Raw genomic sequence first — 26,824 nt, 5'->3', positions numbered from 1 at the left:
TTCTTCCTATACAGATGTACCTTGTCTTGTATTCCTCATGTCATCTGATAGCTTTGATCACAATTGTGGATGAGACCTAATTTTATCGGGCCTTACGGTGGGCGCCAAATGTTCTTGCCGGTTGACCTGGTCGTCGGTTGACTCTGGGAGCATGTTATGACTTCATCTGCCTCTATTGTATTTGCTCTTTCCCTGGGATGTTGGAACGCGGCTCCGTTTGAAACAGAGGGGGCCTTACCTATTGATTGCACTCCAACGATCAAGTCAGTATTGGGCTAAGAAACAATGAGTAAGTAGATAAATAGTTTCAATCTTAGAAATGGTGTACCTTTACCAGGGATCTCAAATCCCTTTTATAGATTGTTTAGGTTACCTTATTGTAACAACCCTTCTCTCACGAGAACCTTATATCAAGTGAAAGTAGGTATGATGGGAAGACATTTTGTTACGTTGTTACACAATCTTAGTGTAACAACCGCACAAAATCTTCTTCCATTGAGTGCATAATCTTAACAACATGGCCGCCAGGGTACCAACTCATGTACCAACATCATGGAGCCCATTTGTCACTGTAGGCGCTCTAACCTTTATATATCATGCATGCAGCTTACCCCTGAAAATCCTAGCGCTCTCAGGTTTAGGCGTCTCTAGTGGGTATTTACTTGTGTTAGACCTAAATGTACTATAGACACCACATGCACTTTCGCTGATCAGGTCTTTCATATATACGGATTTCAACACACACATCTTTGGGGGCCAACTTACGTGGCCCACTATCTCGACCAGACCACCGAACTGACATGCTTCACACATGTGTTTATGAGTTTCAAATTCACAATTTAACCCAAATCAAGAAAAAACAATAACAAGTTAAAAGAAATTAAAAAAAATTAAGAAAAAGTTACGAAGAACACTGCATTTTTAGATAAATTTAAAAAAAAAGGATTTGTCACTTAAAAATATATTCATATATTATTAGAAAATACTTGTGAAAAACTAAACAAAAAATACTGCTGCTAAAGTTTGACATGTTCGGTGAACTTATGACACCGGAAGAAAAATATTTGAATATACCATTGATTATAACATAGACATATAATGTTGATTCTTAATTGTCTAGACAATAATTATATTTTTTTAATATTTAATTAGCATCATTAATGTTATGGTTGCAAATGATAAATATTTTTTTTAGGGGAAAAAATAAATTAGCATTAAATTATATACTCAATATTGTAATTTTATACCTTATATGTATACTCTTTTGATTTATTCTCTAGTTATATATAATTGTTTTTCAGGATTTAGAAATTTATTCAATATATTCATAATTATTAATTTTATAAATTCTTATAATTAAAATTTATTTATTATGATCATCATTAAATTTCTAAAAAACAATTAAAAAAAGAAAATCCTCCTGTGTTACGTACGAACTAATTTATAATTTTTTAATTATCTAAAAATAATTCCAATTTTAATATAATATTTATTTCCAAGATTTGGAAACGTAATTAATATATTTTTATTTGTTGCCATCATATATAGGCAATTGCCTTTTGAAATTTCGACACCTAATTGATATATATTTATCATTTATTTTGGTTCTATTTGTTGCCATCATAAATAAATGCTTGCTTTTCAAGATTTATAAATTTATTCAATATATATGTAATTATTAATAATTAATTTTAGAGAAAATATATGTAATTATTAATAATTTAAAATATTAATTTTTTAGCTTTTTTTCTCGTAGATATTCTTTTTATTCTTTCTTTTATCATGTTCTTGTATTTATTTATTTTTCTTCTTCTGCTCCATCTTCAAGTCTTTCTTATCCTTGTTTACGTCAAAATTTTATTGTTTTAGTTGGAAATTTTGGACAAATTTTATTAGTTTATCCTAAGAAAAAGTCTTTTTTTTTTAATTTCATATTACATTTAAGGCATCATATCATCTTTTTGGATCATTATCAAATATTAACTCTCACAAGAAATATTCTTGCAAAAGTCATTTTAAACTTTAAGATTAGAAATAAATTTATCTCGAATTTATAAAAATAAAAATATTTAAACAATATTTAGTTAATATATTTATCTTCTTTCCGTTTTTTGTCATAATTTCTTTTCGACATCTTTTCATAATTTATTCAGAAACTTACACAGACGCGTCACAAACGGCGTGAATCCTTATATTACGAAAATACCCTCGTAAACTTCCCCATATTACGCTACAACCATTTTGGTTGAAGAAAAAAACAAATCATTCCTCTCCCCCTTTTCATTCCAGAGAAAAGAGCGAAAACAGCTATGCACAGAGCTGTGAGAAGGAGAGAGCACAACACTCACATATTCAAACTCTAGGTTTTGTTCCTCTCGATAGGGCCTCGAAATAGATAGATAGCGCGGAAAAAAAAATATTTTTTAATTTCCCTTATGTTTTTCATGTTCACTGGGCGGGGTTTGAATTAGGGTTTTGAGTGATTGATTATTCTCAAATTGAAGTTTGTGATTTTGTTTAGAGGTCAGTGGGGCACCTTGTGGATTATGTTTTTTGTGGCAAATGGATTTGAAATTTTGTGATGTGAGTGAAGTGGGTGGTTTTTTTTAGGGTTTGTGTGTGTCTGGTTTCAATGGGGAGTATGAGTGACTCAGACCGAAAACGACGTCACTTTAGCTCCTTGTCTCCAACACCTGCAGCTGCTACTGCCAAGAAGCTACCCTTCTTGCCCGTTTCTGAAGACAAAAAGGTGCCACTTTTTTCTTTCTTTCGCTCGATGATTTAATTTTGTTTCCTTGATATCTGAAACTTGTGTTTCAAATATCCAATTTGTCATCCGAAACATGTCATTGGTTTTGAGTGGTTATCATTTTTTGCCCCTTTTTTATGAACTCAAATAATGTTTAGCCTACTCGTGCTTTGACTGAAATTACATAACATGCATATGTTTGTACCGAAAGTTCAGGCTTGATTTGAATTTGTCTGAACCTTGATTTAATGTAAAACAATGATTTCTTTTGATTTATTTACCCACCTAGTGAGGCACGCCTTGGTTGCCGTCGCTTTTGATCTGAACTTGGACATTTAAGCAAATGAACTGTGTAATTTCTGCGTTACTCTCATATCAATATCTAGCACTATTTTGTGTAATTTCTGTAATTGATTATATTTTTGTTTTGTTAGTGTGAGTGCAGTAATGGTTATAACTTTATGCAATGCCTTTTTCACTTTTATTTTGTTAAATTGTTTTTTGTTTCATAATATATCGGGCCTTTGAACACCTGCAAATGTATTGCTCTAATAAGTTTCAATATTTTCTATCTTTGGGTTGCTTTGGCTATAATTCATATGTTTTTATGGTTTGATTCTTTGATTGCCATGCAGGAAGAGAATTTTGTTTTACAGGAAAATGGTGATTTAGTTTCATTTCTTCAAAAATTAATGCTTATACAATGATTGTGGATTCCATATCCTTATTGGACATTATTACACTATTTTGCCATATAAGTTCTAGTACATAAAATGCATCTCATTTACTGAATCACCAGAAGAACTGAGCTAATAAACTGTATCACTGTTTATATTTAAACTTGCATTTTCTTATGTTTCAGCTTGATATTGTTGTACTTCAGTATCAAAATCAAAAGCTTATACAAAAATTAGAAACTCAGAAGTTAGAGTATGCAGCTCTTGAGAATAGGTTTACTCAACAGAACGATAGACAAAAGTCATATGATCCCACTTTATCAGTGGTCAAGAAATCTTGGGAGCAGGTAATTGGCTCCCATTTCTTTTAGCTCATAATGTTTCTGTTATATTACGTGATTACTTAATTATTTTTCTATGGTTTGTATGATAATGACTTACTGGGTATATTCCATTCTTTTGTAGATGGTTAATGATTTGGAGTTGTGTTCTGAACAAATGAGAGAGTCACGTGGCAATAGATTTGCATCAATCATGAAAGGTGAGATCATTTGCCCATGTCTATTAATTTTTGTGTCTTGTTGTGAGATTGATTTAACTCTTTGTTTAATTGCATGTAATGACAGTAATATAATTGGTTTTGTTCAACCAACATCTGATCCATAATTTTTCTTCTTGGTGGAAAGAATTGAAAACTTACTCCCAAAGTTTCAGTTTATATAATTTAAGGAAGATTTATTGCAATCTAGTTGTATATTCTATAAATTTTAAATGAACTGTTTAATGAAAGACCAAATCATAATACAGAAAGCATTACTTTCTGTGTGAGGTGTAGATACAAACATTAAATGTATACATCTTTTTTGTGGTTTTTAATTTTGGTCCTTCATAAGTGTGCTGCAACAATAATACTTTCCTTGCCTTATTGATGTAAGTTTATGTCAGAAGGCAAAAGAAGAAGGTAATTTTTTTTGGAGTTTTTCTTTGTTCAAATGGGAAATGTGCATCTCATGTGTTGTAGCATAACAGAGCATATATAAAGAGTAAAACATGAATGGTTTTTGTTATATAACTCGTGATTGTGGAAAGGTCTTTTGTTTTAGCTCTAGATCTATCAAACTGATAGCTGTGTTGCAACAAACTCAACATCTGTCATAACACTAAGGAGTAGCTCTTAGCTACTCAGAGGTGTATTCTTTTTACAATAAAGCCTATACCTCATATACACTTTATGCATGCATGCATTACTTTTGAGTTAAACATAGAAATCAACTAGAGTGATCAATTGTAGGCTTACCTTCTCGAAAAACCAACCATGTAAATTATCACTAGGTGTGTCTATGGTTTCTTTCCTTTATGTATCACTTAAATTAGAGCTCTGGATCTAATAAACTGACAGCTGTTGCAACAAACACAACAGCTGTCTTAACACTAACTAGGGAGTAGGTTAGAGTTACTCACAGGTCTATTCTATTCTACTTACAATAGAGCCTATACATTATATACACTATCACGTATACATTACTTTTGAGTTAAACATAGAAATCAACTAGAGTGATCAACTATAGGCTAACCAACCATTTAAATTGTTACTGGTTGTATCTATAGTTTCTATCCTTCGTGTATCACTAAAGGTCACTCGACTTATCATTCTCGTAAGAGCATTTGATTGCCTTTTTCTTGTTTGGATCACCTTTGTTTGCTTTACATTTCAGCCAAAAAAAATTTCTTAGCATTTTTTGGGGCAGGGGAGATCTTTAGGAGCAAAGCAATCTGACCTGATAACACTGCCAATATAGCTGTGTAAAGCTAATTCTAGCTCTCAGTGGTTTGCATCTCTTATTGTAGAGAACCCATTGGCACCTTACTGATACAACAACTTAGTTTTTAAATGTTTTTAGAGGACCAGAAGCTTCATTTTGAACATGTAATTTTTGTCTTCCTTATGGCTTTACTACAGGGAACATAATTTGTCCACTATTTCGGTCTTACTAGGTCATTGTTTTATTTTTAAATTTTGAATCTTTGATTTTGCCATATCAGCATAATAGATTCTATGCCTAATAACTATTATAGGGGCTAGATACTATTGCATTTACTGTTTATACTCCAAAAGGATGTAGTATAATTGAGTAATCTTTCATTTAAAGGCAGATGTTATTGAGTGATCTTTCATTTAAAGGCAGTGATCATATTATTGAATTTATCTGTCAAGATTACCCTTAATTGTGTGCTAGAATCCAGCCCTATGCCTAGCTTAAATTTCTTTAATTAATTTTTTTTCTGCAACATGGAACAAGTCTTGATCTGTTTAATTAACCCTTTTCTAGATTCCTTGTTAGTCGTAGTGGATGTACCCTGTGACACATGCTAAGAAGATCAGTTTTCAAACCATTATGTATGTCAATACCACCTGTTATCAATCCAGTCATTTAGTCACTTCTTCTTTGGTTTATAACCTACTCTTGCGCCAACCTCTGACCTGTATTTCTTGGTTTACCAGTATATTCTATCCATAAAAAGTTGCCTAGATTCTCAGTTAATCCTCTGCTGATCTAAGTCTCAAGGCCATATTTGGTGCAAAAACAGTAATTTCATTGATTAATATTAAAAATTAATAAAATGAAACGGGAAGCAGTTTTTAGTTCGGTGTGTGAGAATGAATTCAATTTAGTACAGGAGATGTAATTGATGTAAATCAAATAAATGCTTTTAATTAGGAAAATAAAATGAAAGCTTAAATATTTTTTTCCATGTAGAAGATATACAATTATAATATGAATGTGAATTTTTATACAAGTAGTCAAGCTTATAGAATGTTACCTAGAATCATTGTTAAATTTAAGAGGGCATATTAGGAAAATAAATCTCAATTTAATACTTCCTGGAGGAATAATTGTTAACTTTTTAGAATGGACATGCTACTCCCCCACCCCCACAGACACTTGAAAGGGTAGAATTCCCAAGGTCCTTTATTATAGTATTGTACCTCTGCTACAATTCATGTATTTTTTCTTCTTCTAATGTTTTAATTGCATTTCTTTTCCAGTTCATTTTTTTTTTAAATTATTTAAACTCAATTAAAATACATAAAAGTTGAAAAATTCTAAATGAAATTTTAATGTTGCATTGGTTACAGATTCTGTAAGATTAGACTAATGTGATATAAAAGTGGAAAAAATATCTAGTGATAAAAGTAGAAACAGGAAAATATTAATTTATGTAAAGAAAGCTTTCTTCAGTTTTATATGATTTTTTAACATTATTAATAATTTCTAATGTTTGAAATTTTTACTGTTAATACTTGTTTTCAAATAAAAAAGTAATATTAAAAATGATGTTATTTCAGATTAGGTGAAATATTTAAAAGTTAATTGTCATTTTTTTAGATTATGTGATAAAGATATATCAATTTAAAAAAATTATTTGTTTTCAATACGATTTTTTTTACCATGATCTAAATTTGTAAATTAAAAAATAGTACAAATATAAGTTGGTCTTGAGGATCATAAGAGGATCGGAAGGAAGGCCAAAAGATCTGTTAGAATGTATTTAGTCATTAATTGTTACAAATTTGTTAATCATTAGCGGTTACAAATCTGTTCTGCTGAGTCATGCGCCCACACATGTTACTTCTTCCTAGCATGCGTTTCTTTCACCCACCCATAATAGATTGTCATTTTTCCCTTTCTTTCAGCAGCGTTCCTTGCCTCCTTTCTGACATCCATACTACGACCTGGTTTGGCTTTTTTCCCATGGCTTTCAACTCCCACTCAAATACCGCTTCTACAGTGACTTTTACCACTGTTTCCATGTGAAAGCCACTTGACCAACAATTATAGTTCTTGAGCTGCTGCTGTCCAGTTGTGGTTCCAAGGTCACTTTTGTGAAAACCACTTGACCAAGATAGGCAAACCTATCTTGGTAAGCTTGATTGCTTAATTGCCGATTTTGTTGCCCTCATGCCTTTTGCTAATGATGCAAACAAACATGTTGAATAGTGCAAAAATTGTGTGGTTCTTGCACTACCTGAACGTCATTTTGAGTTTGACTTGGTCTGTAATCAAATGCTATCCAACACTATTGTTCCATCTTATGACACCATTCTCGTCTCTTAGTTCTTCACATGTTTGGGAAATCTACTGAACTTTCAACAAATTCATCTGCCTTTTACTCCCACTCTACTAATCGGGGAGGACAGAGTGGAAATCATGGTCAATGTCCGTGTTGCAACTATTGCCAACTGTAAGGCCTTATTGAGGTAGACTGTTGTACAAAGGCACGAAGACAATCCAAGATCACAAATATTTGCCAGGTCGTTACTCCAGGAGCATCCAGTGAGGTTTCAACTTCGGTTGATGCTTATAAAGAATATCTACAATACAAGGAAGCCATGCAACATACACAACCTGTCATTGACATTGCTTAGTCTGGTAATATTGTAGCCTTAACTTCTCAGTCCTCCTCCCTTGGATCTTGGATTCTTCACTTTGGTGCCCTTGATCATATGTTTGGTAACAAGTTCCTTTTCTCATCTATCTTATTTGGATTCTTTACCCTCTATAACCATGAAATGGCTCTCAATTAAAAGTTCATGGCATTGGTCAAACACAACCCTCTTGTGATCTTACCTTTGATTTTGTGCTTTATATTCCTGGTTGTCCTTTTAATTTAATCTCCATTAGCAAACTCGTCATTACCAAAATTACTTTGTTGTTTTTGTCGGTAGTTATTTTCTTGTTCATGATTGGCATATTGGATAGACTATTGGAGCATGATATGGGTCTCAAGGTTATACTATTTGTCACAATCATTTGCTTGTATCTCTACTGCGAGCATCAATGCTTAGGTCATCCTATTATTATCAAAATGTGTTATGGCTCCATCTTTTTCTTACCGTTTGTCTTTTCTATGTGAGTCTTCTCAGTTAGGAAAACAAACTTGTCTTACCTATGATTCTCGACTTAATAAAAACGCTTCGTCCCCTCTTGACTTTATTCATTAAGATATTTGGAGTCCTAGTCGTGTCGGTTCAACTTTCCGTGTTAATTACTTCTTACTTTCATTGATGATTTTTCTCAATGTACTTGGTTATTGTTAATAAAAATTTGTTTTGATATTATTTCTATATTCCGAAGTTTCTCAATGTACACTGCTTTATCTATACAGCTAATTCTTTCCATTTTGTTGACTTTCCTATTAAATGTTTAAAATGACTTGTTATTCATTGCGTATGATGTCCTTCTCACTATATTCTTTCTAGGTTTGGAAATTATTTAGCAAGTGCATTTATGTGTGTATAATTGTTTTCCATTCAACTATTACCAACTTGTAGTGTTGTTGAAATTAGAAAAAAAATTATGTATTCTATAATGCTCTATTGGTTAGATCAATTTACTTGAGTTGGATAAGGATCTTGTTACTATTGTTTTTAAAATTTTAAATATGCTGCATATTTTTTTAATCTGTGGTTGGAACTATTGGCCTGGAATGATATTTGGTATTTCCTACTTCTAGTTTTTATGTTTTTCTGTTAAATCTACAATAATATATCTATTTTTCTTCAAAATTCCCTTGAAGTTTGAATTATTTTCAACCTATCTTGAAACTACTTGATTTTTTCATACTATGTCAGAAACATTATTAGTCTGAACTTTGGCAAAGTGTGTTAGCTAATGAGGATCCTTTGATCTGTTTGCCAGATGGTGGTCCATCAACTGTTCAAGGTGTGTTTCTTAGCCGTCTAATGCAAACTAGTGCAACTGAATGTGCAACTGCATATAGCTATGCAAACCAGATGGAAGAGCATCGAGAAATTATTACTGAAAAAACTAAAAACATTTTAAAGAATATGGCAACTGCTGTTAATAATCTTTGGGTTCTGATGGATGGATTGCATACTGAATTACTGAAAAAGGTTCCTGTAGATGGTAAGATATGTGTGCTTGTTGTATATGATTGTTGAATGTTGATGTTATTCTTTCAGAGCAGTTTTTGTGCCTTTTTGGTTATGCTGCTGGTTTATAGATTTTTGTAGGCAGAAATTGTCCTCTGATCTAGATGTGAAAGTTAAAAACTTGAGATTGGAATTCAGTGAACTTCATTTAAAGCACAAGTCTCTATCAAGTGAATTCCAAATTCAGCGAGATATTGATGCAAAATATAAAGCTGACCTTGAAAGATTAAAAGGTAAATTTGCTTTACTGTGTTCTTATGCATTCTATCCCCACTGTGAACTATTGCGTCTTGAAGTGACTATGAAAATTGTGTTTTGTGCCTGTAAAGTACGGAGAAGCCTATGAGTTTTTTTCTTCTGTTATTTAATTAACAGATAATATAATGCTGATGAGATACTGTTTGAAATAGAAAAAAAAAATAATGAAATGGAGCTTTAAACACTGAATACCATGTCTGACTGCCTCTGTTTTACAATGGAAAATTCTGTGTTATCTAGATCATGAGTTATGTCAGAAAATTGCACTATCTTAGCTTTTTAGAAAGCCACCTGTGCTGCATCACAACTGGGATCTCGTTTTTTTGGGAACAAGTGTGTTGGAAACTAAGATTGCTGGATCAAGGGATGTGTGCATTTGTCCAGTCCTGCTCTGTTAATTTACGTGTATTGCGGGTTGTGTTCTGCAACCCACTTCTCAAAGATAAACCAACTTATTTTGACCTAATTTGCTTTAATCTCTTCTGCCCTCATATTCCCATGCCTGTTTGCTCTTCTCTGCATCTTGACAGTCCATCCCCCTCATTCCATGATCTGTCCCCATTGTCAACATCTTGGTCCTTGATGAGTTTCTTATTGATTTTTTTTGTACTCTGTTCTGATTTCGGGCCTTTGGTCCATATACCTGTGTTCTGAATGGTGTATCTGAAATCTACTTCTCTGTGTTCTTCATTTTGGCTATCATGCTCTCTGATTTTTTAAGGATCGATACCCCTCTTTGAAACAAACAGACCCCATGTGTATTGAGTAGAGGCTACTACAAAGATTTTTTTTTCAAGATAATCCTTTTGGTCTGATGTGATAAAAAACAATATCCAATAGTGGAAAGTTTGTCTATAGGAGACCTTACACAATCAACATTACGATATCTAGATATTTGGATCCTTCCTTTATCTTCATATAAGTAGTCTTTGTCTTGTAGCCGTTTTGATGTTTTTGAGAATGTGGAGGACAATATTCTATTGATCAATGCAAGCAGGTTGCATAAATTGACCAACCCAGTAATACTGAGATAAATAAGTTTTTTTCACAATTGATTTGTATGTCTTTGGATATGAGAATGGCTCACTTTGTTTTGCATTCATTTTTCATTTAGATCCATATGACTATCCACCTGTCTACAATCAATCATTCCTATTTCTTTCAAGATATCTAATCCATATTTCCTTTCCGATATCACACTTCCTTCTTTTGATTGAGCCACTTCAATGCCTAGGAAGTATTTTAGACTCCTTAAATCTTTGGTTTGAAAGTGTTTACATAAATGTTGCTTTAGGTAAGGAATTTTGGGTAGCATCGTTCCATGAAATCACTATATCATCAACAAACACAATTAGATAAACACATTTTAAAGGAGATGTATGACAATAAAAGATTGAATAGTTTGGGTGACTATGTTTGAATACAAAAGTTTGTACAATGACCAAACATTCCAAACCAAGCATGTGGAGATTGCTTGAGACCATAGAGAGGTCGTCTCAATCTACAAACAAATATAGGCTCCTTTTGAGCAACAAATCCAGGACGTTGCTCCATGTAGATTTCCTTCGAATCACCATGAAAGAAAACATTCTTAATTTCCAATTGATGAAGAGGTGCCATAGCAAGGCGATCAACCTCACAATTTGTTGATACTTTAGGGGTTTACACACTCATTTACAGCCAAATGTCTTCTACTAAAGTGGAAAAGGACCCAAGTCCCATTTGTGATTGTGTTCAAGATCCTACATTTCAGCAAACATGGCTTGTCACCATCTAGGATGATCAAGTGTTTCAGTCACATGTTAATAGAAGACAATCAAAATGAATAAAAGTAGGTATGGGATAGCGACGATAACTTAGAAAATTGTAAATAGGATGAGGAATTAAGGTAGAATGAGTACTTAATGGGCCAACTAGAATCTTTATTACTGGGGGTCATAAACAAGAAAAAAGTGTTCAACTACTAGATGGGTTAGACATGTTAGGTAGAGTCAACTTCTTGAAGAGAAGGGAAGAAGGATGTCTTTTCAAAAAAGGTGACACCGCGCATAATACCTTTTTGTATTAGGAGAATAAGAACAATACCTTTATTGGAGGCCAAAATATCTTAGGAAGACATATTTGATGGTTCTTGCTTAGAGTTTGTCCACACTTGGAGACATGTAATGTTCAAAACACACAATAAGACACAGAGTCAACTTCTTAAAGAGAAGGGAAGAAGGATGTCTTTTCAAAAAAGGTGACATTGCGCATAATACCTTTTTGTATTAGGAGAATAAGAACAATACCTTTATTGAAGGCCAAAATATCTTAGGAAGACATATTTGATGGTTCTTGCTTAGAGTTTGTCCACACTTGGAGACATGTAATGTTCAAAACACACAATAAAAGACACATGGAGTAACATGAAATAAAGGTGCATTTGAAATATAAGGGACTAAGGAAATTTTTAACATGAAATAGAGGTTCTTTTAGAAATAGGTTGGGATAAGGAAATTTATTATCAAGGGACAAAGAAGGCATTCTATTGATAAGAAAACAAAGATGTAAAACTAACATCCCCTTAGTGATGACTTGGTAGTATGGTCCATGCATTTTCAACCAAGTGCCTATTTTTTCTCTACTATATTGAGGTGCATGGGGATAAGTAAATTGGTATAAAATTCCATGTGAGCTCGAAAGAGCAAAAATAAAATCTTAAGAAATATATTCTTTGGCAAAAATAAATTCACCTTTAAGAGTTTGAATGCACTCAATTCATGCTATAAGACCTTGTCACTAGTGGCTTGAATGAAGAGGAAAAAATAGAACTATTTGTTTGATAATGTGCCTTGGTTGAGAATACCCATTAAGAGGTTGATATTGATGTTAAGAAAATCTTGGAGCTACCAGTTAAATGTGATGATGAATATTCCACTTGATTTGAGAATGTCTATGCTTGAAGATATGACCATTTCTCACTCTGATGGTGGACAAAACTCCACTATGACTACTGGCTAATCACAATTTGTTCCACTTCCATTCAAGTACGAATTCCCAATTTGATGGTACATATGTTCTTCAAGGGATATTTAAGGATACATAGCTTTGAGTATTATTCTACTCATGATGTTCAATGGTTAACAATTGTTGTGGTTCATATGGAAAATGACAACTATTAGATTTTTTTTATCAATGGGTTGAAAACAAATATTCAATGCAATATTTTGGCTCAAACTCCCAACACTCTTTTGTCTTTGGCAAAGTTATACGGGGAAAAATATAATAACACCAAACCTTACTCCACCTATTCCAAAAAGCTTTTGACATCGTCAAACACAATCTTGAAAACCACTTCCACCATGCCTACTCGAAACCAAAAACCATGTACTCAACCTTTCAAACCTAACAAGTTCTAAACAATCACTATTGTTGAAATTCAATTATGTTGAGACAAGATGATATACACTATTCTAACATGAATATTGTTTAAGATGAAATTGGAAAGACATTTCATTCCTTACAAAATTGAATGTGGATTTTTTCTTTTTGATGAATTTTGGAAATAAATAAAAATGTATGGTATACATTTTATAGAATTAAATGTGATGGTGTTAATAAAATTTAGGTACTATATGTAGAATTGATAGAGTTTTGTTTCATTGAAGTTTCTCAATACTAACCTAGGTCTAACAAGAAACCTGATTTGCCAGTGTGGTTATCAAAGGTGCAAGTTGACCCACCTTTTCAGTTGCAAATTCCTTGTTATAAGTTCTTTTTGGCCTTCTAAGCATCATCATCATGTAGTCATGAAAGGTTGTCAACATGGTTGTCAAACTCGAGAGTCTACGTAGACTCGTGGGAGCTCCGTAGACTCGACTCGTAAACTCTACTTCACATGAAAAAAATATTTGCACCATGTTTTCCCAATAAAAAAAAGCACTCCAAACAAAAAAAATCTACACCTCAATTAAATAAAAAAAACCCAATTTAGTGCAGCCCAATAAAAAACCCCAATTTAGTGCAGCCCAATAAAAAAAAGCCCTAATTCCCTAAATCACACCACAAAACAATGCAACCCTAATTCCAGCACAACCCATCTCTATAATCTTATATGATGAGCGACACCACCATCGACCTGCCACCCGCGACCACCGCAACGGCATGACCGCATGAACCACCACCACCACTGCGCGACCTCCTCTGCACAATTGCCACCATCGCACGACTTGGTTTGCTCGATCGCCACCACTGCCGCACTTGTTCAGAGAAGAAGCACGACCACCGCACTCGAGAGAAGACGCAACAACACCAAAACGAAACGCGAACCCTAAACTCACTGTTTTGGGTTAAAACGAAAATCCAGTTGAACTCACCAACTCTGAGTAGACTCGCAAGTTTAATCAAGTTCACCAAGTTTACTCCAAGTTTGCCGAGTTTAGTCAAAAATTGAGTTTACTTCTGAGTTAACTCGGTAAGGGTGTGTGGAAATGTGAACTCTGATGAGTCAACAAGTTGACTTGCAAGTTTGACAACCATGGTTGTCAGTATGTGATGTATGGTATGGTTAATTGCCTAGCCCATGGACCATGTGGTTGAGTTGGATGACAATTGACTTATGCTAAAATGTTGGATAACTTGACATTATGCAATTTACAATTTTATTACAACTTTTGGTATAAAAAAATCATGATTTGTGTTGTGTAAATTGTTTAATTATTTTTTCTTTATATATTTAAGTTCTTTTGTACTTATTGTCATGTAAAGTTATATTTGATATTTGATGTTGCCTCTACACTAATAATATAACGTATTGTGTTGGTATTTTCTCAGCTGTGCAGATCTTGTATAGTATGGTTGTCTACATTTTGCTTGTTCTCATTATTTCTCTAAAACACTTTTGTTTAAATTTGTTGCTCTTAGAAAGTGGATGTAAGTCTAACTAAACCCTAAAAGATTACCTTGCAAACTGAAGTTTGCACCCATATATATATATATATTATAATTTGACCCAATATCTTGTTGATGGAAAATCTTTGACACACCACAGGGTATGGTCCAACAAACCTTGTTAGTTTGCTTTGCTAGTCTTTGGGATTTACGTGTAACTCAAACTTATAAAAATGACTTTCAAGATAAGGTTTGCACCCACATATATAATATTATGTTGTCATATGTCTAGTCGATGATGTGAGATTTCCAATAGTTGCAATTGATGGATATGTATTTAATAATTTTTTTGTGTTGAACAAGACTTGAACTTTTAACATTTATATTCTCTTGTTTTGTCTGGAAAAGGTTGAGGAAAAGAGAAAACAAATATGCTCCTACTAGTCACCTATTCTATGCTTTGAAGGTTGGAATGCGATATGCAATTTATTTCTTTTACTGTTATTGATTTTCTCAGGGGAACTGGCTAGCGCTGTTGCAGAGTTAGAAGAAAGCAATCACAAACTTGCAGCTCTTAAGGCTGAGAGAGATGCTGCAAAAGGGGCAGTTCTCCCTGTCTTAAATGTTGGCAGTACGCATATTCCTAGTGATAAGATCAGAGACAAGCAAAAGGACTTGCAAGATATGGAATCTACTTTGAAGGATCTACTGGTATTGTTCTTGGATTCTTTGATTTAGTTTCAGATTTTGTAGGATATTGTACCTTAATTGTTGAGTTTCTCAGGACCAAGGTTCTACTCGATTAATGGAACTGAAAAGTCTTCATGAGGAAAGAATAAGAATATTACAGCAGTTGTGTGATCTACAGGTTTGTTTCCCTTAGTGCTCTAGTATTTGTATTGTAAAAAATGCATGTATTGGCATTTTCTTTTTCATTTTATTGCTGTAATTTTTGATGTTGAATGATTGGATCAGAACACTTTGAAGAATTTCAAGTGTATTACTTCATCCCATGCTTACCAATTGGCTAGAGATCAGATAGAAAAGTCAAAATCAGATGTTCTGGAGTATCAGGCCTTATATGAGAAACTACAGGTTGTAACTGGTCGGTAGTTTCAGTTATGCATTTTGATTGTTGCCCTTTTTGCTAGAATAAAATACTGATTATGAGCTCCCGTTCCAAACCAAATTTTTTGTTATCTCTTTATAGGTTGAAAAGGATAATCTTACATGGAGGGAGCGAGAGTGGTACATTAAAAATGATTTAGCAGATATTTTTCAAAGATCTGTGGCTGTTTCAGATTTTAGAGTGGCTGATCTACACTCTGAGATACAGAAAAAGATAGAGGAAGGAAATATGATTGAAAATAAGCTGAAAGAAGAAGCAAGAGAGCCAGGTTTGGATCCACCTTCCCTTTGTTGTTGAAGGCAGGTATTTTGTTACTGTTTGGTTTTATAATTTGTGCTTCCTTTGCTTTGGCTTCAGGAAGGAAACAAATTATTGCTGAATTTAAATCTCTGGTTTCTTCGTTTCCTGAAGAAATGGGGTCTATGCAAAGCCAACTAAGAAAATATAAAGAATCAGCTTCAGACATCCATTCTTTGCGTGCAGATGTGCAGTCTGTTTCTAATATTCTTGACAGGAAGGTTAGTATATTTGCTTACGTGAACTCCACATTTTGGTAGCATAAATTCACAGGTCCTGAAAGTTTGTTTTTAAATAACAGGTAAAAGAATGTGATGCATTTTCTGTTAGGTCTGCCAGTCAACTTGCTGAGATAAAGAGGCTGCTTGGTGTGGTATGTTGTATTTGACTAAGAAACTTAAGCTGTGCTGCATTAGTGTGGTTATTTGAGCTTGTCTCTATATGTTGTATCAAAAACTTTATTTGGTATTGTCTATAGTATTGACATTTCATTTACTGGGATAGTATATAGGGATTATTAATTTAATTATTTTGCAAGATGTATTTCAATGGTCACTTCTGACTTCAGAAGAACACAATTAATGAAATTAATGTTGCATGCCAAGTCTTATACATGTTAATCAGGCAGATAGAGTTGATTTTGTAATCCTCCATGTCCTTTCATGTTAGAAACTTTGCTTTGCTTTTGATGCAGTTTCAAGATTTGAGAGAAAGTGAACTGGACTTGAAGTTGACGTTAGAAATGTTTAGACGTGAGTCCATTGATTCAAGGTTCGAGTTTCAATCATGATCGTGAATTCATTTTATGTTCTGAATTGTTCTGGTTTACATATTTATTTTTTTTCTGAATAGGTTTTTACATTTGAAAGAACTTTCTGGACAAATGTTTATGAACAAATGAATTGTGGAAGCAAGTTACAATTTCTTTTTATTGGACATTAGAAAAAATGTTAGCAGCATTGTTTTTATCAGTGTAATTAGCAGTGCGGACTTGATGACCATGAAACTGCTATAGTAGTGGGATGACCATTATTCTGAAATTTAGGAACAAAACAATTGTGGAAACAAAGTTAAAATTTCTTTTTATTGGACATTAGAAGAAAATTAGCAGCATAGTTTTTATCACTCCTGAATAGCACAAGTGGACTTGATGACCATGAAACTGCTATAGTGAAATGACCATCATTCTGAAATTTTAAATACATATATTAAAAGTAATTGTAGAGAGAATTTAGTCGACCAAATATTGAGAGAATATGAATGTTCTATCTATTGATTTGAGCTGACACGAGATGTATTTTACAAGGAGTGAGTGAATTATTGATCCTTGTTACAGTTGTTGCACCCAACAAATGAATTGTAATTGTCACTATGTACTACTGCTGTCAGTGCCACCTTAGGGTGATGACACCCCTTTACATTCTAAGTAGTAAAACCAATTTGTATACACTAATGTCACCCTTTCAAGCTCAGGGAGTCAGAAAATCCTGATTTCTGCAAATGATTTTGGAACCGATGGACAGGGGGTCTATCAGGAGGGTACCAGTTTCTGAAATAAATGGTAGATATTGTATGATGGTATCCTCGTGTGTCTCAAGCAGAACAATGGAACATATTATATATATAATGTAACTTGCATTACATAGAGATGGGCATAGGCCCATATAATATATCTAACAAGAACTATCTCAGAAATGCCTGTTGCTTTAAGCATAGTTAGTGTTCCGTTACATTTCCAAAGACAGTTTCCATCTCTTCCATGAAGATAGAAATTTGTTCATAACTACATAGTTAGCCAAATCTATTTTCAAATCCTTACAACATCCGTGTGATTTCTTACAAAATACATCGCCCAGCTGAACTCCAAAGGGTGTGTGAGGTATCCACCTTCAACATAATTTTGTACAAGCTTTAGAGCAATGAAAACAAAACCACCAATTAATCTCTTCAACTTCATGGTCTGGAAGATTATAGAGATAAAGAAAGTCATTGACAGGACAGTGACAAGTTGGTTAGGAATGGACGGAGGTTAGAGATGACTGGAAACTATTGAGCACAGTGGCTGTAGAGATGTTGATGGCTAAAAACTCAGTGCTACGATCAATTGCAATGTGTAGGAGTTGAGTCCCACATTAGAAATGTGGGATTCAAGCATGGGATATAAAAGGCTTTGGGCTCTCCAGCTATGATGGCTAGCTTTTGTGTGCGCAGTCCTCTCAAGGTTGTTTTCCATTAGTTTCACCATGTCTCTTAGAAGGGGTTGTAATTTTGACATCGTAATGTTAGCTCAAAATTATCAAAGGATTCATATTGTTACAGCCTAATTTTCATTTTTGATTTGGGGAAATAGTCAACAAGCTTGTATTTCCTCAAGTCAGTTCATAACCTGGGAACTTCCGGCCAATACTTTTTACCAAGCCACATAATGAGAGCATAGTTAACCATGTCTGCATGAAGTTGGACACAGTTGTGATTCAAGCTTCAACTTTAGTGAGATTGTCAAGTGTTAATGATATTGTAGTCTCTATTTTATTTGTTATATATACTTACATCTTGTATTGTTATGTAATATCATTTGTTGTATATAATAATCTTGCACCCAATTGATGCATGGTTTTCAAAACTATGATTTCTTCATAATCTTAGAAAAATAAAGGAAAAACTTTTACTATGGTTGGCATTTTGGTTGAACTAATAACATTTTTCCATGATAAGTTCCCCAGCACTTGCAACAAAATTGTGGAATACTAACGGAGATCTGTGTGTGCAGGGATGTCATGGATGCACGCGAAGCAGAATATAGAGCCTGGGCACATGTTCAAAGTTTGAAATCATCACTTGATGAGCACAACTTGGAACTTCGAGTTAAGAAAGCCAATGAAGCAGAGGCCAGATCACAACAAAAGCTGGCTGCTGGTGAAGCTGAGATTGCGGACATGAGACAGAAATTAGAAGATTCTAAAAGGTTGGTCTATGCTTCTCACGTGTGCTTACTGTAAGATGTATTATCTATTCTATTTTGCCATACTAGATACAAGAGAAAACATAACAGAGATAAAATGAACTATGAAATTATGATAAGAGTGACAGTACAAAGAGTGATATAGGAAAGCTATATGACTCAATGCTGAGTCAACAACTAGCACACTATCTATGAAACTCTAATAGAGAAATGCAAGTGAAATTGCAAAATATAAACGTAGACATTATCTTATCTCAATATTGCAATTTGCATCTGGTTGCTTTACGAAGGTTTCATGAATGGTGAGGTGTTCTTTTGGTCTTATTTCTTTTTGGTTGCTTGTTTTTTTTTTTGTAAAGAATGAAGGTGATATTATCTACCTAAAGTTAGAATTTGTGTAGCAGCAGTTTATTTTTTCTAACTCTTTTATGTTCTGCTATTATTTCTGTTGGATATCCAACATTAATTGGAGATATGCCCAAACTTTAGTATATATGTGAGTGCAAACATCACTTTACCAAGCCAGTTTTGTAAGGTTGAATTAGACTTAAGGTTCAGTCCTTAGCATGAGGAAGTGTGTTAGAGATCCCATATTGAGTAGAGATATGACCAAATTATAGTATATCAATGGGTGCAAACTTCACCTTGTCAAGTTGGTTTTGTAGGGTTGAATTAAACTTAAAGATAATATTAGAGCTTATCCTTGCAATGCTTGTTGGACTTATCATACCACGTGCTATCAAGCCCTCTGTTTCCAAGTTTGAGATGTCCAATCCTCGTCATGAGGGGGGTGTGTTGAAGATCTTATATTGACTAGAGATATGACCAAATTATAGTATATAAGTGAGTGCAAATTTGATCAAACTGGTTTTGTAAGGTTGACCTAGGTTTATTTAAAGTCCATTTTCTAAAATTTTCAAATAGAAATAAGAGTACAAGTATTAAGTACGCAGATTAAGCTGTCCTGATTCTCTTTTTTTTTTTAAATTACTTGAGGAAATGGGGAATAACAGAAAATTTTTATTATTTTTTACTCAGATTTTCCTATTATTTTGGTTTTTGGATAAACAAGAACTTGTTTTTCCTTAATCCTTTTCTATAAGAGCTTCTCTGTTCATTTCTGAGTTTCCATTTATTGAAGTGAAATTGCTTCCTCATTATATTCTATACATATTTCTATCATATTTGCTCTTTGTTAATTCTCCTGATGTTCTAATACTAGAAAAATATTGTTTCTTACATGTTGGTGTTTGTATCCTTTGAATCTGAACTTCTACTTTTTATTTTCTCAGTTATGTGATGAATTTGCTTATGTTTTTACTATAGAGTGGAAGTTTGTCCATATTTATGTGATGTTGGTGTTTGTATCCTTTGAATTTGAACTTGTACTTTTTATTTTCTCAGTTATGTGATGAATTTGCTTATGCTTTTTCTATAGAGTGGAAGTTTATCCATATTTATGTGATGTTGGTGTTTGTATCCTTTGAATTTGAACTTGTACTTTTTATTTTCTCAGTTATGTGATTACTTTGCTTATGCTTTTTCTATAGAGTGGAAGTTTATCTATATTTATGTGAAAACAGCTGAAGGTTTTTGTCTTTCATCTGTGTGTAACTGTATTCTCTTAACTCTGCTGTATTAATTAATTGATGGTTAACTCTATTTGTCCATATTGTTCCTATTTCAGGAAAATGTGTGATCTGTCGGATGTCTTGAAATCTAAGAACAAGCAAAATGAGAACTACTTATCTGAAATAGAGGTATCTTATCTTAATGGGCTGGAGTTCTTTGATGCATAATGCCATATTTTACTGTGTATTATCGTCTTTAATTGTTTCTAATTCTGAAAATGTTTTTGATCTGTTGCTGTTGTCATGATTATCCTGCAGAGTATTGGACAAGCATATGATGACATGCAAACTCAAAACCAACATCTGCTGCAGCAAATTACTGAAAGAGATGATTACAATATTAAGGTAGTCTGTCTTGAAATCGGTTGCATTTTCATAGTTTACTTTTAAAGTGATAATTTTTTTCTAATGTCTTTGTGATCTGCATATTAAGAAGTTCCTCTGTATTTTACAAAAACATACATTTTATTTTTATTATACATTTTATTTTTATAATACATTTTTAAGACTTTTCGTTTTAAACTGTCAAGTACATCCATTTTATTTTTATTATAGATATGACATGACCCTTTGTTCTGTCTGAATGGAGTGCTTTCTAATCTTATACTATATTTAGAGAATTTTTCTTATTTCCTATACAATAATGAGTTTGGTGAATATTTTAGTATTGAAAAGTTATGGAAATTGTATATATCTTCAGTTAAATGACTTAAAATGCATGTGGTATCTTCAGTTCAAACCTAGAGAAGTTTTATGTTGTCAGAAAAGACATGCAAGGAATAACATGTATATTGAGTGTGTCCACCATTGCAGATTTAATTGACACATTAGGATTTTTTTTGTCATTAGAGTCAGAATATGAAGGATTTGTCTAATTGATTAGGCTTTCCATTAAAGGAACCTTATTACTAGTTAAAATTTGATCACGAGTATGATCGAAATAAGGATTCTTACTAGTATGCTCGCTTGGTGGTTTTCAATTTTTGTTTTTTAATTATAGAAGATTTAATAATTATATAATATGCCTTTTTCATTTTTGTTATTGAAAATTGAAATTAGGGAGCAATTAAAAATGTGTGGATCAAATACAAGTGATGGTAATACAAGTCCATCTTCTTCTTAACAATTTATGCTTTGTAATATTTGGATGAATTTATGTATTTAGTATTGTGGACTTATTTTACTTAACTATGTCATTAAAATTTTGAAATTAGTATGTTATTTGTATAAATTATTTTCTTTTTCATATGAAGTAAACTTATGAGTCAAGTTTACCTAGCTCCTATGAGTTCATGTAAACGGTCCAGTTTGATAACCTTAGTAGTGAGAAATAATACTATATTGATAATTGGAGAGTAAAACAGAGTGGGATCAAACATGCTTATTATCAATTTAAACAGAGTGGGAGAAACAAAGTGTTTAATATTTCAATTAGCTTGCTTGGGTTAGTTGCATTTAGTGGTGGAACACACATGCAATATCACAAAAAGGGGTACAAGAGGAGGAAATGATAGGTTCAATCTTTGAGAACCTGCTGCTATAGACTTTTGAAAAGATAACTAGTAAACAATTTTCTGTACCTAACACATGACATCCTGAGAGTAGATAACACTAGTTTTTCTAACACTATTGTTGAAATATGTTACAAAAGCTTTTAAATCAAAGGGTTTTGTATATGTTGAAGAGCTTGCATCAATTAGAAATAAGGTCAAATTATAATATATAGTTGGGTGCTTATTGACCTGATTTTGTGAGGTTGAGTTAGATATAAATTCTTTTTTTAGATGGTATTAGAGCCAATGGCAATCTAGATCGTAAACTCACGATCCTGCGATCTTTGGGAAGAAACTGTGCTGGATCGCTGCCTGAGCGGATCAAAGCGATCCTGCAAGTCAGTAGTCGGATCAGAGGATCGCTGAGTATCTCTGATATGTGACTCTGCCCATTTTTTTTAAAAAAAACTTAACTTAAAGAAGAGGCCCAAAAGTTTATCACCAAAACACTTATCAAAACCCTAAAAAATCGTAATATTGCGAAACTCAGTACTGAAAAGCTTGCCACCGTTATGCCTCCACCGTTAGTGATTCTGCTGTTTGCGATTCCGCCATCATCTTGCCTCCCGCCCTCGCAACTTCCCACAAGCTTCCTTCTATTAATTCATTTGGTGCTGTTTGCGGTGAAGAGGTTTTATATTTGCTTCTGCTGCACTGCTTATTTTTCATCAATTCATTGTTTATTTTTTTATTGCATTGGGTGAATTGACAAAAAGTCACTATGAATGATTTTCTTGGATAGTTACAATCCTCGAGTTATGAGTTTTCATTCCCTTTCCGATCCTCTTCCATGTTATGAGTTTCACAACATTGATTAGAGCCATTCATAGCATATACTAGTCAAGTTTGTTGGGCTGTGCCATCTGCTATCAAGTTCCCTGTAGTTCCATGCTTGAGATGTTTTGTCCTCGGTGTGAGGTGTGTTAAAGAGTCCACATCAGCTGGAAATAAGGTCAAATTATAATATATATAACTGGGAGCAAACCTCACCTTACTAAGCTGGTTTTGTAAGGTTGCATTAGACTTAAATTCCACTTTCTTGAGAATATCTGACACAACTTTGATTTTGTTTCCCAAAATTTCTACTTTGCATTCAGCATTTTCTAATATTCTTGAAGACCAGGTATATGTTTATATAATAATGTTTGTCAGTTGGATATTTTTTTTTATTGTATCTCATTGGTGCAGCTTGTTTTGGAGGGTGTACGGGCAAGGCAGAAGCAGGATTCTTTGCTCATGGAGAAGCGGGTAATTGAACAAGATATCCAGCAAACAAACACATCCCTGAATTTATATGATATGAAAGCTGCAAGAATTGAAGACCAGGTAGCTGGGTCTTGATTTAATCTTAAATTGCACTTCAGATATGACTTTGGAATTTTACTTATCCTTACTTGGTATGCAGTTGAAGTTTTGTTCAGATCAGCTTCAAAGAATGTCAGACGATAAGTTTCAATGTTCTGTCACTTCAGAAAATACACAAAGAAGGCTGTCTGATATTAGAAAACAAACTCAACAGATTAGGGATACAGTGGTCGAAATGCAATCAAAAATTGGTAGTAATAGGGTGACGAGAATGGAGTTACAAGTTGAACTTGAGAAAGAAAGGTATTTAATCCATAATATATATATATATATATATATATATATATATAATTTTTGTCAAATGTTTTTGGCACACATCTGTTGTAACCTTGTGTCTTTTCGTTACTAAGGTTTGCCAAAAAAAGAATAGAGGAGGATCTGGAGATTTCTAGGAGAAAGTTTTCACGCCTTAAAGAACAAAATGAGGGCTCTTCAATAACTGAAAAGCTTCATCAGGAACTTGAAGAGTACAGGGAAATTATCAAGTGCAGTATCTGTCACGATAGGGCAAAAGAGGTATTTTTTAAGGAGATATATTTGTACAACATTCTGGGTCTGTCTGTCTGTCTGTCTCTTTGCTCATTTATTACATATTATAATAATGGAGAGAGATAAACGCAAATATGTTTTATAAGTTGTTGTATTGTATGTGCATCGGTCTGAAACTCCTTGTAAGCACCTTGTGATTATGGTCAAGCTGAGTCTGGTGTTCTGGGTGGGGGGTGTTATAGCTACATCTAATGTGACCAAGGTTTTAGAAACAGTGATTTTAAGATTATATAAAACTGATTTTAATTTATGGATTTTCTGAAAAGCATAGGTTGTATTTTGTTGTTCCATTAATAAAATTGTTTTAAATTTAAGTTATTTCATAAATTGTTTCATGTGATAACAGATGATTGATGAATTTTGAGGTGTTAGCCTGGTTGAGATGTCAAAATTCAGAGTGATCCTTGGCATGAAACTTTTTTTAAAAAAAGTTATGATTTCAGCATTTTCTAAAGCTACTCAAAATAACCAGAAGTCTGATATTCTTTTTTAGTTTCTACATTTCTAATTTTTAAACATGATAACAATTTTAGAGGTTATTTTTTCTGAAATATAAATATTCTTCAATTTAAAATGCTGAAATTGTTATCCACCAAAGGTGTGTGGCTGTGCTCGGGGGGCTAGCTAGGGGGGAGTTTCAATTTTTTTAATAAATAAATATATTTAATTTTTGTTTGACGGAAAAAGAAAATTAAGCTGTATTGGTTATATGTAAGCTAAAAAAAATAGCTTATGGGTGAATCTTGGTACATATTTATTTATCGTTTTCTTCTTCGACTAATGAGTGTATTGGTTGTTAGTCTGTTTACAAATTAAGTTTTAAAGAAATCATGACTTTTTGGGGTGAAAAGCTTATGTATCCCTTTCTTTGTGTCAGGTGGTAATTACAAAATGCTACCACTTGTTCTGCTACTCATGTATCCAGAAAGTTGCTGGGAGTAGGCATCGCAAGTGCCCACAGTGTGCTACAAGCTTTGGCGCTAATGATGTGAAGTCTGTTTATTTGTAACTAGAAACTTGGTTCTGTTCCGCATCTTGAAAAGAGGCCGGTGTTGTTTTGAAAAAGATCTGGTGTATGGTACCTAGGTGCTTCAATTGTATACTTATTCCAACTGTTGAGATAAGGAACATTGGCAGCGATCAATGAGTGCCTGTCTGCATTTGGACCAAAAATGATTATTTCTGCTGGTACTTGATCTTACTAGTACCGCCTCTGCGCATTTTTTTGAATATGGGATTGTGTTTAGTTTAACATTTTTAATAGATAGAACTGGGAGCCATAGGAAACGTGATATTTGTTCTTTGCAGATTTATCATAATACATCTTCCAATGCCATTTGGAGAAGTCATGAAGGTTGGTATTTAGACCGTGCAATTAATTATTCAAATCATTCCAAATCTGAATTTCCTTGCAAGTTGACTCCAACGGTGGCAGCGACATGTCTTATCTTACCTCTGGTTCTTTTAGTAGAAATTTTGGTTTCCGGGATCTGTATATATATGTTAGATTTTATAATTGGTCGTTCAATTTTGTTTATAACAGCCTGTAATTTGTGTAATCGTGGATATGCCAAAATATAATTGTAATTGATCTTGTCGAAAGTTATGAAAGCTCGATTTATTCCATGTACTTTTTGATGTTGCCAAAATATTTTTAAACCGTTGCCTCGTCTTCAAACATCCATTATGTTGGACAAACGCATTCAGTTGAAACACCCTCCATGATGTGGTTGTATTTTAATCGATATGAACTTGTTTTCATTGAAACCTGGCTATCTTAAACTGCATTGACTTTATCACAGGATATGATCACGTAAGAAGTACATCAGTTTTCGAAGCCTTACCTCAGTATGTAGTTGTAATTTAGCTCATAACCTGCTTTAAACTAGAATCTGTTCACCAGTTGTCTTTTTGTTTTCATGATTCGGATACAAAGTTTGCTTTAGGTGCAGGTGTGTGCTACATTTTAAGTAGGGTTGATATTCTTTATGTTAAAGATATACTTTGTGGAATTGGTAGCAATATTAGTACTCCGGTACATCTTAAGACATTCTTGGTAGGACAACACTTAAGTGTTTCGAAAATCTAGTTTCTAAATCCGTTTGGTTGGTCGTAAATAATGTTTGAAACGTTTATATTCTTGGATATTTCAGTTTTTAGCATTCAGTTTTAACAGAGCTTCCAAGCTCCAGTTCTTTGTTTCACATTAAATGATTTGACAAAGTAATGTAATTTGAGGGGTCTTTTCTAAAGACAATTTGCATACACCATCACAGGTGTTGTAGATGTTCTCCAACTAAATTTGGAGTATTTTGTTAATTTAATTTTTACTAGACATGTTACATATTATTTTGGCTATATATTCTAATTTGTTCTACAATTAGACTTTTGTTTCCTGCACCCCTGTAATTTTTGAAATGACTATTTATTTTAATGGTGTCACATTCGCCTTTCTTACTCGCGAGCAATTTTTTTTACTCAACTAGAAGTTTTTACTTCATTGCTACTTGGATTCTGACAAGAATTGAGATTAGTACTCTGCAGGTATTTATAAAAAAGGTAATCCGCAACATGAGTTTTTTATTCTGGATAAGTAAGATTAGTGCTCTGGATTACTTATTCCAGAAACATTCCAAATCAAAATTTTCGTAACATATTTATCTTACACTATTTCAGAACACTCAGAACATTTTACAAGTGTTTCATAACACCTCATTCAGAACATTTTACTTTATAAGTGTTTCACAAATTGTTTAATCCAAAATATAAAATGTGTGTACTTTTGGAAATTGTATTTTGAACATTTTATTTGATTTTTGAACACCTAGG

At 33.3% G+C, this 26,824-nt stretch overlaps 1 protein-coding gene across 2 annotated transcripts; it reads left to right on the top strand.

The window, feature by feature from the left end:
• Positions 1 to 2,222: 2,222 nt before the first annotated feature.
• On the top strand, positions 2,223 to 25,625 carry HUB1 (histone mono-ubiquitination 1). Of its 2 annotated transcripts, none has more exons than XR_011083150.2 (20): positions 2,223 to 2,749; positions 3,612 to 3,773; positions 3,892 to 3,967; positions 9,129 to 9,356; positions 9,454 to 9,615; positions 15,027 to 15,220; positions 15,294 to 15,377; positions 15,485 to 15,604; positions 15,720 to 15,906; positions 15,996 to 16,156; positions 16,237 to 16,308; positions 16,630 to 16,706; positions 18,706 to 18,900; positions 20,585 to 20,657; positions 20,787 to 20,873; positions 23,270 to 23,407; positions 23,487 to 23,689; positions 23,797 to 23,962; positions 24,873 to 25,183; positions 25,304 to 25,625. XR_011083150.2 is itself a non-coding variant. In XM_090293754.1 (20 exons), the coding sequence occupies exons 2-20, from the start codon at positions 2,633 to 2,635 to the stop codon at positions 25,002 to 25,004; spliced, it is 2,634 nt and encodes an 877-aa protein (XP_090149880.1). In that variant the 5' UTR covers positions 2,283 to 2,523; positions 2,611 to 2,632; the 3' UTR covers positions 25,005 to 25,625. The 2 variants fall into 2 exon arrangements, 1 of the variants encoding a protein (XP_090149880.1); XM_090293754.1 differs by having other exon boundaries at positions 2,283 to 2,523; positions 2,611 to 2,749; positions 24,873 to 25,625.
• The last annotated feature ends 1,199 nt before the right edge of the window (positions 25,626 to 26,824 follow it).

This window comes from Phaseolus vulgaris, chromosome 8 (genome assembly GCF_051622355.1).
Source record: "Phaseolus vulgaris cultivar YP4 chromosome 8, ASM5162235v1, whole genome shotgun sequence".
Taxonomy (NCBI): domain Eukaryota; kingdom Viridiplantae; phylum Streptophyta; class Magnoliopsida; order Fabales; family Fabaceae; genus Phaseolus; species Phaseolus vulgaris.
Note: the sequence above shows the minus strand (reverse complement) of the source record. Positions and strands in the feature narration are given on the sequence as shown.